Here is a 16,161-nt window from a genome sequence, read left to right as displayed (position 1 = left end):
AGCTGGTGCTCATTTAAAAATATAGCGAATAAAATACGAAATATTTGTTTCATTTTCATCCTTCGAAAATAGAAATCTTAGATGTGAGAATTGTTGTACATTCCACCAAATAACTAAAGTTAAAATTCAAGATTGCTGTACAATATACGTTATATTCCATATATTAGCCCCGCCTGTGGTAAATATATAGCCTACATTACTACGTTGCAGGCATCCAATGGGGAAATTATTTTTGAAATCGGTCCATTGAATACGTTACTAACATTCAAAGATTTTCTCTTTATAATATGTAATACAGTGTAGATATAATGAGAGTAACACTGATGCTAATGACGTTATATTTAACAATTAAAAAATACGGTTCATTGAAATTTTAAGTTATAGATAGATATAAATAAAACAACATTTAAAAGAATAACTTTATTTTTACAACACATTAAGCCTTAGTAATACTTAATAGCTCACAGCGACTTCATACTCTGTTAGCTTCGAACAGATTCGCAAGTTCACGACATTATCATAAAAATTAACATCTATCAGCTACACGTGCCTTAAAAGACAAATACTATCAAAAATAGACATTTTCACCAATCAAATTAGATAATTAATGCCACTGCATGTATACATCAAATTGATGTGTGGCAAGTCTCTTGTATTGTTATATAAAAAAATAACGATACACGTACGATCGTGATACTCCAAAATGCGTATCATCATTATCATACTTGTGCCCTTGTGGAGGGACACCGAAGGCATGTTTCCTTTTCCTCCCCTTTCCAACCCATTTCTTCTTTCCAGTCGTCAATCCTTGCCTTATCCCTTACGCGTAAAGAGCGGGCAACACATTGGCAGAGGCACTATCTCTGCGAATGTTCATGGGTGGTGGTGATCGCTTACCATCAGGCGAACCACCAGCTCTGTTGCCCGCTGTGACAATAAAAAAAATCCTATGCTGGCTAAGTACGTATTGACAGATGTCACACGACGTCGAACTGCTGAATCTCAGAAATGCCTGAATGTTTCTTCACGATGCTTTCCATCATCAGAGAGCACTCGTCATGTGAATATTGTGCAGATGATATTAAAAAATCTCTTTATTTCATGCACGCCCCCTGGTTCGGAAACGCTGCATTCCGATTGTAGTGGAATGACCTAAACACTGAGTCACCATTGCTTGGTAGCGCAGGCGCAGTGCGGCTTTATATTGAAAACGCCTATCAGTTAGTGTTGATTATATGTTATATAATAGATTTTTAGAATTTACCAATGCTTTTTCATACAGATTTAAATACAGGAATAATTATAAGACCAGACTACAGTTACAAGTTACAAGTCCTTGCGAAACAATATAATAATACGATATTTTTATATATGTAATTACAAAGTTAAATAAAATTATATTTCAAGAACATACACATATGGAGCAGTTATTTTTAATCGATATATTTGGCACTTACAGAATATTCGACACTTGTAAAAGTAAGACAATGGAATACTACTCCAATCGAATACTACTCCAATTTCTACGTTCGATTACATCAAATATGTAAAATTCACACTCACAGCATATAAATAGTGAACAACTCAGAGGACATTCATTGTTACGTGAGGCCTTCAAGGAGAGGAGAGATCGAGTTTGATCACTTTGCTTACGGCAAATATCACGTTATTTGTTTTCCCTCTAAAACATCATTAAAACGTAAATAATTAATGGGATTTGAAGCTCGTCTATAAATAGCAATGGAAATGATAAAAAACACCCTCACGTTATTAATGGATACTCTCTTACCTATGGATATAAACAAATCTGAAGGATTATTATAGTTACAGAGAAATAACGAAATATATTAAATTACTTCATCGATTTCATACATATTACAATACATTAACATAATATACTAACGGTCCGCCCTGGATTCGCCCGTGGCTCAAATATAAGATTCAGGTTTAACCAACGGTGAAATAATTTTTTTAATTGGTCCAGTAGTTCCTGAGTAAGAGCGTTCAAACAAAGCAAACAGACTGTTCATCTCTATTTTATTAGTTTTTTTTCTATTGTGAGTATTTGGATACATATGTATACCACGGTCGCAGCCTGGGCGGACCGCTAGTTCTTTCTAATATTATAAATGCGAAAGTAACTATGTCTGTCTGTCACGCTTTCAGCCTTAACCACTGAAACGATTTTGATGAAATTTGGTATATAGTTTAAGTCCCGAAATACCATAGGAAGGGGAATTATGCGAGTTACCCTTGACTACGCGGGCGAAGCTGCGGGCGGAATACTAGTACATTTTATAGACCTTATATACCTTACTATTCGGTATAAATATTCTTTACACATAATATATATGACGGTATATACATTGATATAAAAAACCTTTTAAGAACTCAACGTTCCAAAAACTTCCGTATTCAAAATCGTGCGCGCACTTCAAATAGTCTAGTCTTCCTTGCATACTCGCGCGCACGCATTCTTAAAACAACTTTAAGTCGTACGCGTAACGTCGAATTTTAAAAAACCTTATTTCACAACTACAACTTCGAAGGTATAATTCGTGAGTGTTTAGAGACACTTTCGAGACTCTGCATCTTGGGTTTTTTTATATCAATAGATATATATTAATTATGGTCACACACGTCCGCCAGTCAAATACTTTAATATATTAATAACAACTACGTTTTATTGCATATTTCAGTCTCTTTTGGAAAGTCGTCTAATCGATTCAATTGATGTCAGGTATCGAAACTTCTTGGCATGTACCTGATAAAACAAAGAAAAGAAAAAAAGAGATAAATAACATTAAAATTTAATTAATTTATTCGCTTGATATTATCATTTGTAATTCACATTTACAAAAATGGCTAGTTTTTGTTAAAATCAGCAATTTTTGTAAATGTAATTTTTGTAATAACCGATTTTAGTGCAGTTTTCAGAAACAGTACATTCAATCTGAAAAACTGTACTCAAATCGGTTCACCCATGTAGAAGTGAAACTTCAGTAAATCGACAAAAGAATGAGATGAATATATATAAAATATAAAATAGTATGTATATCTCTGTCTCATTCTTTGCCGGCTTCATTCTACACGTTTTTGTATTTGTGTCTCTTACCTGCCGTTTTTCCGTTGCATCAGGTTTGAAATCACAACGATTCTAAAGAAGTTTCACTTCAATACAAAAATACAAGTGTTTATCATGTAACCAGAGTCACATACATTGAGAGGAAAAAAACATCCCCTATATTTTAGCAGCTTTTATTTTTATAAATGAAATAAATCTTATAACATACACATTTTCTAAGTTCGGTTAAACTAAGTATGAATGAATTTCCCTGCAAAGCTGGGTCACTGAAGTTTAACAGCTTGGGAAAGCTGGCGTAGCTTCAGAAAAGGTCTCCGGAGACCCAACACCAAACCGAGCAGCTTGGGAAAAGGTGGCGAAAACTTCACAAAACCCCAAGGGACACCCCCAACACCCCACGACTCACCGCACGCTGACGTCGTGCACCCGGAACACGGCGTACTGCGGGTTCCGGAACAGCGGGTAGAAGTGGTCCGCGCCGTGCGCCAGCAGCGTGTGGCAGAGCCGCGGCTGCCCGCGCAGCGCCGCCGCCGCCGCGCTGTCCCATATGTCGCTGAACGAGCAGCCCTTGCTGGTGATATACACATAGTATTAGTAGTATACTTATATTTATTAAGTTTTTAAATAACAGCTGCATCAAAGTGCTGTATTCATCGTGGTACATATATAGCCTATAGCCTTCCTCAATAAATGGGCTATCTAACACTGAAAGAATTTTTCAAATCGGACTGGTAGTTCACGAGATTAGTGCGTACAAACAAACAAACAAACACATCACCTTTATAATATTAAGTATAGATTTGTACGCTAAATATGTAAACAGACTACTCCGCCCCGCGGTTTGACCCGCGTAAATTTATATTCCGTAGGAATATAGGGATAAAAAGTTTCCTGTGTGTTATTCAAGTTTTCCAGCTGCCTACGTAACAAATTTCATTGCAATCGTTTTCAGTTGTTTTTACCTTAAAAAGCAACAAACACACACACATCCTTACAAACTTTCGCATTTATAATATTAGTGGGAAGTAGGATTAGTAGGATATAGTAGGATAGGATTAGTAAAATAAGATAGGATAAGAAGGCTTTTAAGATTCTTCTGTCGCAACCAACTCACTTGCTACGCCCGTAACAGTACCGATTCTCGACGATGAGGTAAGAGGCCTTCAGCTTGTTCAACTCTTGATACAGCTCGTGGGGGGAGAACCTGCCGTAAACCTTGTACACGGCGAACGCCCTCTGCCTGTAACATTTATTGAAATAAACCATTAATTTTTTTATGGTAATATTTAAGTTTTAGCGTGAAATATCACTCATTTACACTAATATTATAAGGACGAAACATTTGTATATTTGTGTGTTTGTAACGTATTCACGCAAAAACTACTGGACCTTTGGAAAGCTGCAAGTTCACTGAGAGACATAGGCTATATATGTGCCACGTGTGAAGCAAATTTTAAGATGAAAACGCACAATAGAGTCAGAATTTCACATAAGATATTGCCCCAGGTCTTTAGGATCGTTAGTTGATCTTTTGACTAGCAGGAGATCTCTGCCAGAATATGACCATCATCATCATCAGCCCTTACATTTTCCCATTGCTGGGACACAGGCATCCTATGTGGGTTCAGGAGGGTTCAGGTGGTGTCAGTGATGGTGATGGTGGTGGTGATGATGATGACCATAGCGACGGCGAAGGTACCTAGCTTCCAGGTGCTCGTAATGCGGATGCGCGACAATGGGCCTGCGCGTGGCCAGCATCACCGCGGCGAGCACGGGCATCGAGCCCGCGAACGCGCCCGGCGCCTGATCCTTGATCCACTGGAGCAATTCTTCTTGGTTGTAATCACTGAACTCACCTGAAAAAAACACACACACACACACACTTTTAAAAACACTTTTCGTTCCTGTTTGACATTTTGGGAAAAAACTCCAATCATCATGATCATCATCATCAGTTATAGTTATATATAGTATATATGTTCCCACTGCTGGGACACAGGCCTCCTATGAGGGTCCAGGCCATAATCCACCACGCTGGCCAAGTGCAGGTTGGCAGATGTCACATGACGTCGAACTTCAAACTTCAATAAAAATAGAAAATTCCATGAGCTTTCTCAGGTCTCAAACTATATAAGTACCAAATTTCACTCAAATTGGCTCATCAGTTTTACAAAACAAACAAAGTTTAAATAAATAAATATCTGAGCTTTATTAAAATGTCACGTAGTGAAAATGCAGCTTTATAATGATGAAAGAACTTTAAAGTTCGATACACTATTTTTTGTGTGAAAACATGACAAACATACATACACAAACACGAATATTCCCTCTTTATACAATTCGTTAGGTTTAATTTCTCACCTATATGCGACATCTCATGTCCCATGTTCTGAACGAGACACCTTATCATAGGAACTGCTCCAAGGATCAACATTAATTTTACATATTTCATCATACGCTTCGAATATCTGAAAGAATTAAAAAAAATGTGAGCCGTCACGGGACGCCTGGCAGATGTGAAACATCGACATTATTTTGTAAAAGTAATATGCAGAAGAGAACATATTATTGTGATAGGAACTAAATATGTCATAATGATAAAATAAAATATTACGATTTTTTTCCAGATAACGATATCTATTTATTGAATAAACATTTATTTTCGTATAGCGTGGCGACGCGTCGCCACGCCAGAAACCGGTTTTACGTGCGGCTATAGATGTCGGCGCATAGAAACGCGTGCACGTGGCACCAGCCGGCCGGTTCGTAAACAACGTGACTCAACGCTTTAAGTTCTGTGGAAGTGGGGATAGAGGCGATAAACCGAGCGCTCGTCACTCCTGAGCTCAGAGGCGAGCCAGCCGCCGTAGAGAACGAATCGCTCCTGCGTTACAAAACGCTCTGAGTTCTTAAATTATTTTGTTAAATTGTTAGTAATTAATATTGTCTAGATTATTTCAAGTTATTGATTTTGTTTGCAATAATTTCTTTAATCAGTTAATTAAATAGTTTACGTGAGAAATACTTCTTATTTATCATGAACCCGGAAACTACTCCAACATAGATGTCCCATTTAAATTTGTTCTACTTGAGATAATCTGATGGCGGTATAGTTTTTGTTAAAAATAAATATGATTTGTATGAGACTTAAATCTTGTTTCAATGCGATATATTTATTATTTTATTATGTTATATTATTTAAAAAAAGCAACTCACATATAATACCTCTTCTTAAACACCAAGGAAGACATAAGACACAACTGCGTTGTGAACAACAGCTTCAAGCGCATCACTAGCGCCGCCATGACACCATAGACAACCAGCTGTGCTATATTGTAGAAAATCGCGGCGTCAATGTTCAAATTTTTCAAAAATAGAATACACTTATCCGTCGTTTCTGTTTCGTCTAAACTCGTTTCCTTATCCAATACGTCCAAATCACTTCGCTTTTTAATTTTCATATCCGAACTGTTGTCTATGCCGCTGTCTTCGTCATCGACAATCCCCTCTTTCTCCACTTCCTTGTCCTCTGTTTCCGTCTCTTTCTCAGTATTCCAAATCCAAAAATAGACGACGTTGATTATTGAAAAGCCGACATACGGAATTAAAAAGGAATACGTCATGTTTTGAATAGATTTGAACGGCAGAAAATCGAACACCTCCGAACATGTATACAACAACGTGTGGAAAGATTTATAATTCGTAAATTTTGAATATAGAATCTCCCAAACGTGTGTGTCCTCTTCGACTTCTAGGAAGTCACTGATGATTTTCTTCAAGTAAACCGACGCACACACAACGATGCAAATTCGCAATAGCACGAGCCAGGCTTCGACGAGGAAATCGAAGCGATTGTGAACCTTAATGCGTAGACCGCTGAAGAACAAGCAGTACGCGGACACTACCAAGAAAAGGCAAGCGTATAAGGACGATTTTAGCATGTCGTTGCCCTGCAGTAACAGTATGGCCATGTGCAAGCCGCAGTAGTGTGAGTGCAGGAATATGGAGAGGTGTCGAGTGTCTATTATTCTCAATTGTTCCATCACGAAAAATACAGCAATTTGCGTGAGGAATATGAATTGCGTGAATTGCCAGAACAGAAGGCAGAGGCAGTTAAGCATGAAGATACCAATCTGAAACAAATAAATATATAGGTATGAGAAATTTCTTAAGAAAATAAATTTTACCTGTGCCCTTAGGCATATGAAACCGAAAGACAACGGCAAAAGGACGCGGGTTGAAATCCCGCCTTGTGATCGAATTTTTTAAATTTACTTATTTGAATGGCATAAAACTAAAAAAAAATTAAACAGTAAATATATAGCTAAAAAATGATAATTTATTACGACTTTAAGTTCAAGATAAAAGTAGTTTGTGTCTGTCAAAATACATAATTTTACTAATATCGCTTCAACAGTTTTGCGTCAAACAAACAACAAACACCAGATACAAACAGATATCATAATATAAACAACTAGATCAGATCTATATATAATATACTCATTATCATCATTATTTTCATTTTCGTTGCATATCTACAAATATAAAAAAAATTCATAAGTTTTTTTTTTTTGAGCACAGACAACCCTCAGCGGACAGACCTGCAACTGTATCGCGTACCGCTTCCGATCCTGCAGCTGCACGGTGAGCAGCCACGCCTGCAGCAGCAGCAGCGGCCCCGCCCAGTTCTCGCGCTCGTTCGGCGCCCACTGCACGCGCGTGCACTCCGCGTGGTTCGCGAAGTACTGCGCGACGGCCAGGAACCCGCCGAGGAAACTCTCACTGGAGAGAGAGATATACATATATGTATATATACATCCCACACACATATATACATACATGTATATATACATATATGTATATATGTGTGTGGGAGTCGAGCACGCCTCGGCACGAATTGGGTCGGCTCGCACCGGGGAAATACCACACCCCCACAGAAGACCGGCGTGAAATAGTAGCGTGCTACTGTGTTCCGTTCGGAGAGTGGGCGAGCCGGAGGTTCGTTTCCTTTCCCTCAACCATCCCAGTCCATTACTTCTTTCCAGCCGTCATTACCCCTTAAAAGCGGACAGCGCATCTCCTGAAGCACTGCCTCTGTGAATGTTCATGGGCAGTGGTGGTCGCTTACCATTAGTCAAACCACCAGCTCAATTGCCCGCTATGACATAAAAAAAATATATGGATTTGTAGAAAAATGGTAGCATATAGCTATTTCCATCAAAATTGTGGTAAATGTTAAAACTGATATGACGATTAAAAAGTGCTTCTATAAGAAGTCTATGTGAATAAATAAGTGTTTGGATTTGAGAAACTGAACCGCCTCCAAATTGTCAAAAATAAATCAAATTTAAATGGGACCGGGGAAGGTGACCGATTTAAAATAAAACAAGAATCATTAAAATCGGTTCGCAAAGTCAAAAGTTCTGAAGTAAAAAAGCTGCAAATTCATAACTTTGTTCTCTCTTTATGAAGTCGGTGAAAACATACAATTTTACTCATATGTATTTGTTATAACAAAATATTTCCTTGCGGTTACAATACTTCCTACTTCCTATACTACTAATATTATAAATGTGAAAAATTGTAAGGATGTATGTGTTTGTTGCTCTTTCACGCAAAAACTACTGAACCAATTGCAATGAAATTTGGTATGTAGACAGTTGGACAACTGGAATAACATATAGGCAACTTTTAATCGCGATATTCCTATTCCATCGGGATACGGTTCTTACGCGGGTGAAACCGCAGGGCGAAGCTAGTTATTGATAAGCCAATAAAGAAAAAAAAAATAATTACCTAAGCTCCAACGCATGCAAGAACAGAGCAGCCACATTGACGCCGGCAAACACCCAAATAGCTTCCAAGTAGAAGAACACCGGGTGTCCCACGCCCACACAGCTCTCCACGGGCTCGCGGCCCACGCCTCTGTCCACCATGTGACACTCCTTGTATGCTGTGTTATTTATCCAGGGCTCTAAGTAACGGTATAGGGCTCCCACGATCACCTGAAAGAAGAAAAAATACTAATGTTATATATGCAGCCAACTAGCTTAATTAGCCATTTCATTAAGGGCCTAGGCTCTTTATTATATGCTATTTTCTTTATAATATTTTTGACATTATTATTGATTTTTAACTTTTTTGGTATGTATATTGCGGATATTGCAAACTCGTAAATTATAGTGTGTCTTAGTCATAAATGAAAGTACATTCTGATATTTTATTTTTCTTTTTAAATTATTCAAACATACTTACTTGTCCCCTAAAAACTTTACAGATGGCAGTGAACATACAGAGGGGGTTGAATCTAGTCTCATGAAATCTCGCCCGACGGTAGGAGAAATTCGAATAATTTCAAACAACTCAAGTAATTAATGGTCTCTCCAAAAAATGTTAGTACTCACCTCAGGGTGTATGTTGAATCGATTAAAAGCATTAACTTCTTTTGGATATTCCACAGTTTTATCATACATCAGCTTCGAAATGCCAGCTATGAATGGTTTCTCCTCCACCACAGTCTTATAGTATGAGTAGTAGAATCCCATTTCAGTGCGAAACGACATCTCCCTCTCCAGGTCGGATAGATATGAGAAGTTACGGTCATTCTCGAATAGGTAACTTACGTATGTGTAGTGTAAGTGGCCTATTGCTAGAACTGAAAGAAAACACGCTCAAATTTATGTAAGTAAAACAGTACTTAATAAACATTATTTCAATAAAATTTAATTATTAAAATCTATGTAGGTGTAATTTCTAAATAAAATTTTATTTTACAGTTGTTTTCATTTCGTTTTTGTTATTATAAATAATTACAATTTTCAGGACAATGCTGGACCGCCTTCAATTTTTCAGATCCAGACCAAACTGAAACAGTATCACACAGATTTCTCTGGCTTTCAAATAAAAAAATAGTCATCAAAATCGGTTCACTCAGTCGAGAGTAGTGAGATAACAAAGCCATAAAAATATAGTTCTGTAGTATATTAATAGTAGTTCCTACCCAGTTATAACCTCCTTCTCCTATAACTAAAAAAAAGGTCAGATTTGAATGTGTTTGATTAATTGAAGTTAATTGAAAACAATGCAAAAAAGTAGTGCATGTAAGATTATTCATTTAGTTTTAAAAATGGAACAGTAGGTACTGTATTTAAATGTAAATATCACAAAAATTATGTCCCATGTTCCTTAGTGGGTTAGAGGGGACAGAATATACATCTGTTTTTACTGATAGATTTTCTTTATGAACAAGTAAGTTTAGCAGTCTGTCCTGCCGTAGCAAGGTAGTCTCTCCTAAATAAGTCCAAATTGAAGTCAGGACTTTTTAGCTTTAATTTTTAAGTTTTTTTTTAATTGGTCCAGTGGTTTTTGCATGAAAATGTTACATACATTAGTTGCGAGCATTTAGTACATAAACGTGTTATGCCAAATACCACTATTAGGCCTCATCAAATTCGAAGAATAGAAAAAAAAAGAAATAAAAAGCTATTTTTATTTTTAAAACGATTCGGCATTTCATACCAACATAATTACATATAACTGGTATGGTTGCGGGTCCGTATTGCATATTTGGTTTAGTTAGCGAATTAATTCATATTGTAAACTTACCCAATAAAGCAAATAGAATATTTTTTACAATAAGTTTGATTGAATATCGAGACTTTTTCTCCTGAGGTTTCCCGACCGACTCTTCCATGTTGATAACATAAATTTTATTTTAATAATATCTGTTCATTCGTTTTATTCTATGATAAAACAATTAATTATATTACAATTTTACTTAATATTTACTTGTTGATATGTTCCTATTATTTTCGATTCCCCGTTCCCTAATTTTGACAGAGCAGCGTGACAGTTGACGTATGACATGTGATCAATAGAATTTCTTATTTTTGGTAAACTATAATGCGTGTATTTGAAACAAAATTGGAACGTACAAGAAGACTGATGAATTCTTGTTGTTAAATGTAAATGTTTAATTTCTTTTCCTTTTTATCATTTTCTTTTATATATACCGGTTATGTAGTTTTTTATTGATTGAAGTATTTACGTGTTACTCTATACTTTGTAGTAATAGAACGATGGCTTCCCAAACTAGCATCAACATAATAATAAAACAGAAAACGTGTCGATGAAAGTAAAAAACCTCATATTTCATTCGTAATGATAAAACCTCGTTGCTGTACTCCTTCAAAATTAAGAAAAGTGTATTTAATAGGAGAGCTAGTGATCACTCCGACTTCCGGAAGCCCTTTCCAATTTGAAGTCGGCAATCGTCGACCCACCAGTTCCATTGCCGATGATGACATAAAAAAAATCGGTCTTCCTGTAAGGCTAGAAATTAAAAATCATAGTAAACCAAGGCCAACAACAATGACCCTGCACGCCATTAGTCCTTTTATTAAAAAAAAAAAAATACGATTAAAATCCTTATTTTTGTAAGCATCAAAATTTAAGATTTAAAATCTAATTTAGTTTATTTATTGATAATTTTGGAAAAAAATTGACAAGCGTTTTGAGTAAGGAAAAGTATCTACCACGTGAATCGAAAGGTGTATAGTTTAGGGGGTAAAATAAGCTTTCTCTTGTAAAGTTGAAATTTTAGTACGATTTTGAGTATGACATTTAAAAGGAATTTGTACAAAGACAGGCGATTCACTTGGGCTAATCTCTTTGCCAAATAAGTTACAATACCTCGGTCTGGGGATGCGCCACCAAATCATCTGCATTGGAGAGAGTTCAATATCGTCTGATAAAAACGACACTCACAAAAAGCTTTTCGGATTTTCTACGAATGCATTATTTCGGCTATTTTATAGATATTTTATTTTATTTACAAACTTTTCAAACAATCAATTTTCAGATTTTTTTTTTATTACCTGGCAACCAATAGAATTGAAACAAAGAAATGATAATTAATTCACATTTTAATGTGTTACATATTTAATAATTATACGAATGAAGAAAGATTTAAATTAGTATGAATAGAAGACAATCTTTGGCTATAGTTTAAAGGTTTGTGAGAAAATAAAAAACATTCCATCAATTAAAACATGTTTTATTATTTTATTTTTACAATATATTATAATATTGTATCTCATAGGAAACATACATTTATATCATAACATATAACTATGTCAAAAGCTAACATTTCGTAACAATTATATCTCTTTTGTTTATAGTTGATTACTATTACAAAAAAAATTATTTGGACTTAAAGGTGATGTATTTTGTCACCATATAGACAAACTCGATAATGTCATAGACAAACTTATATACGAACGTATTCTTGACTGAAATCTTTATTTAATGACTTAAACTTAATATGTCTTCTTCGCGAAATAGTATATAAAATTATAATGATACTTATAGTATCCACACATATATATTTTAATTACGTGGATTAATAACAAACTATGTATAGTAAATTTGCTATATTGGCAAGAAGAGTATTTTTGGTTTTAAATTAGATTTACAAACTAAAATCGAAGCCATTTTATAAACAGCTGATTGTACAAACAATCTCCTATACCTTGAGCACCATTTATTGTTCTCTAGAACAATATTTTATTAGAAACTATCTTTAAAATAAGCACGCATACGTATTGTAAGATTTTATTATATAATGTTTCTGTAAATCATATCATAGTAGCTGTTCGCCCCAGCTTCGTGGTACATATACAGTCTATGTCACTCGGTGTAGTTGCAGCTTTCCAGTGGTGAAAGAATTAAAAAAATCGGTCTAGCATTTTTTGTGTGAAATCGTTACAAACATTCTTAGATACAAACAAATCTTGTCTCTTATTATTAGTACATTTAGACAACCTCTTTTACAACCATTGTGAGCAAAAAAAAAAAATTTGGAATGAAAATAAGGTCAAATGCTTATGGAATCACGCTTTAAAATCTGCATGTCTTTATTTTTTTATGTAAATATGCTAACTCATCGGAAAAGTTATAATTTGTCAAAAAATGGTACTGCTGGAATTTAACGCATTATTTTACGATAGATTATAATCTAAGTCTATCGATGTGAAATCGTATATATTGTGAAATGTGCATACGATAAAATATAATAATACATTAAATGGCAAGCGATTGTATTACAGATCACAATTCTTTGACAATCTCGTTACATTATAATCCAACTGATTTTATTGTGTACGATGACATAGGCAAGCCTTACCTTATAAACCTTTTAAACCTTTTCTTTATTACCTAAATATATAAACTATATTAGAATGGCAAACAATGAAATGGACATTGTTCCTTTTTTAGTAGTCACCGAGAAGTTGAAATATTATGCAACCGATTTTATGACAACACTATCGTGTTTTTATAAAATTTTCTATTTCTCTCTCTCTCATATCATCTTTTGTCTTTATACTAGGTAAACATGAGTATGAGGTTACATATTATATCATGTTGGTAATGTTCGTTGAAATAATGACGACGACGCTAATTTAATTTGGCGCCGAACGTACAGAAAAACATTACATTCCATTTGAGCTACAATACTTAATCAAATAGGGATATAAGTTAGTATTTAGTCTTATATTCTATATTAATAAGTAATAAAGTTTCATACGTTTAATTATATTATAGTATACAATGCATAAAATATCATAAACCATAAATCAAGACTATCGACAAAAAATGAGAATGACATGTAACATACAAATTATCGCAAAATAACATTATATAAATGGACTGCGACTGTCGCACGCATAATCAAAATACACAACCATTTTTTGAGCCATAGACAATTATTGCCTACATTCTGTGTATGTGTGTGGCACCTCAACTTTTTTTTTTGTGAGTAGTCTTTCTTTTCCCGTCAATTTTTGAAAATTACCATAAATCATTCGAGAATAAACCGCAATATGATGTTCAAAACACACATTTCCCGACATTTGCAAGTTGCGAAACCCCATATATAGTCCATATCAACACACAACACGCAGGTCAACCTTTTCATCTCCCCTCTACACTCTACGCTCTATACTCTATGTTCTCTATGTTCTCTTCGTGTCTGTGGTAACGCGCTACACGTACCAATACTTTTTAATGAGCGACTCGTGCTTAATGACCTCAGTGAAGCTGGTCAGCGCGAACAGGTTGCAGAGGGTGCCGTCGTCCGAGGGCGGGCTCGTGGACACGATGCCGCGCAGGAAGTACCTGACCGTGCCCTGCACCGTCGCGGGGAAGCCGAGCCCGCCGCCGCTGTCGCCCTTGCATACTGTTGTGCCTGGAGGAGGAGGAACAAAAATAATTAAAAAAGAACAACTCGATATCTTCAAATATTACAAACAAGTACGGTGTGGATAAGTCAAACAGATACCAAATTTTACATTATAACCATTTCTGTGAACCAATTAAAACAGTAAATTAAAAGTCCTAATGAAAAATGCAATACAGCTCAGGTTGACAAAAAATAAAACTCCACTGAAATCATCTAATCCTGCTATAGCGGAAACGCACACCAATACACATCATCTTTGGAAATTTAAACTTTTTAAATATCCGGATTCATGAGATACATGACGGACAGACAAACAGCTCCGCTTAGTAATAGTATAGATAACATATACATATAGTATAATACACAAATAGTAAAACGGGAGTGTTTAACCATTTGTGTACGAAACCCTCAAATAGTGGATAATCTAATAATAAAAAAGATCCAAAAATCCAGGGTATCAGAAAGAGTCCTCCTTTCTGTGCCATGCTTCTACATTTCAATTTTAACTTTAATTTTATTTGTTATCTGCATACATATATAACTCAAAGAACGGACTGTCTGACTGACTGACTGACTGACATAGTGATCTAACCACCGAACGGATCGGGTAGAAATTTCGCATGCGAATAGATGTTATGACGTAGGCATCCGCTACGAAAGGATTGTGATAAATTCTGCCCTCCAAGGGGATAAAATAGGGGATAAAAGTTTGTACCATGAAAATGTATTAAGACCGTGTAAACGAGCATGCGGCAGGAAAACGAATCCTTATCAAATCCTCACCGTTCCCGTATCCCGCGCAGATCTTGTCCGCGGACAGGAACTCCACGTACTGCTGCGGCGACTTCTTGAAGCACTCGTCGAACGGCACGAACGGCACGTCCAGCACCTTGAGCGTGGGCGACTCCGAGCCCTTGTGCCCCGTGGTGAGGCCCCAGCCAGCCACCTGACAGGTGCATATATTTCAAAGTCTTTTTTTTACGTCATAGCTCATTCATGCTACCCTTCACGGACTGGTCTACAATACTAAGAAGAGTGAAGTCATGGTCTGTGAGGCTGGGCACCGGTTTAGTGACGATTTACCCCCAAATACGTTTGAACGGAGTGGCATTGAGGAGGGTCCTTAAATTCAAATATCTCGGACACATATTGACCCCTAGTCTCAAGGACGATGATGACATGAAAAGGGAAAGAAGAGCGCTGGCAGTAAGAGCTCTCTTCGTGTCCAGTATAACAATGCATTCAGGGTCTTAAAGGGGCTGCCTCGTTATTGCAGCGTATTAGGAATGTTTGCAGAAGCTCGTATAGACTGCTTTTATCCTACAATGCGAGAAAGATGCACATCCCTGGTGCGCCGTGAGCGGGCCAGCCCCTATGAGATCATGCGCTGTATAGCGAGCCGGCTTGACTGCTGGTATGTCAACCACTGCTGCAATCTTTCTGCTTCCATTATGGCATTGTAGTAGTGGCTGGCATACCTAGTAGTCACAATTATTTTATTCAAGACATAACATAGTTTTTAAGAATTAATTGTTACTAACAAAATGAGTCTGAGTTACTTGAAATTAAATAAAAATAATAATAATAGTCGCCAATGGAGCTGGTGGGTCACCTCATGGTAAGCGTTAACCACCGCCCATGAACATTTGCAGAGTACTGCCTCCGCAAAATGTGAAAAAAAAACTAAAAGTTTTAACAATATTACGGCGATACAACGTCGCATTTGGGATGAAACCGCGGGACACGGTTCATATTAAATGTGCGAGTCGAGCACGTTCCGGCACGCATTGGGCCAGCTCGCACCGAGGAAGTACCACATCGCCACAGAAGACCGGCG

At 36.4% G+C, this 16,161-nt stretch overlaps 2 protein-coding genes across 4 annotated transcripts in view; both read right to left on the bottom strand.

Moving 5' to 3' along the window:
- Positions 1-405: 405 nt before the first annotated feature.
- Positions 406-10,925, bottom strand: LOC119839342 (probable C-mannosyltransferase DPY19L1). Of its 2 annotated transcripts, none has more exons than XM_038365598.1 (10): positions 10,691-10,925; positions 9,490-9,740; positions 8,882-9,090; positions 7,687-7,867; positions 6,302-7,218; positions 5,447-5,553; positions 4,785-4,941; positions 4,200-4,325; positions 3,492-3,656; positions 406-2,764 (listed from the first exon to the last, which is right to left on the bottom strand). In XM_038365598.1, the coding sequence occupies exons 1-10, from the start codon at positions 10,776-10,778 to the stop codon at positions 2,737-2,739; spliced, it is 2,229 nt and encodes a 742-aa protein (XP_038221526.1). In that variant the 5' UTR covers positions 10,779-10,925; the 3' UTR covers positions 406-2,736. The 2 variants fall into 2 exon arrangements, with proteins under 2 accessions (XP_038221526.1, XP_038221527.1); XM_038365599.1 differs by having other exon boundaries at positions 6,311-7,218.
- A 1,242-nt stretch (positions 10,926-12,167) lies between these two features.
- LOC119839366 (modular serine protease-like) overlaps positions 12,168-16,161 on the bottom strand; it is a 48,852-nt gene continuing 44,858 nt past the window's right edge. For both annotated transcript variants that reach the window (XM_038365629.1, XM_038365630.1), the window contains exons 14-15: positions 15,108-15,270; positions 12,168-14,330 (exon numbers count right to left, since the gene is read on the bottom strand). In XM_038365629.1, coding sequence (XP_038221557.1) covers positions 14,128-14,330; positions 15,108-15,270 — 366 coding nt within the window. In that variant the 3' untranslated portion in view covers positions 12,168-14,127. The remainder of the gene's footprint in view (positions 14,331-15,107; positions 15,271-16,161) is intronic.

Source organism: Zerene cesonia, unplaced genomic scaffold (genome assembly GCF_012273895.1).
Source record: "Zerene cesonia ecotype Mississippi unplaced genomic scaffold, Zerene_cesonia_1.1 Zces_u012, whole genome shotgun sequence".
NCBI lineage: Eukaryota > Metazoa > Arthropoda > Insecta > Lepidoptera > Pieridae > Zerene > Zerene cesonia.
This window is presented reverse-complemented; position numbering and strand designations above follow the sequence as displayed.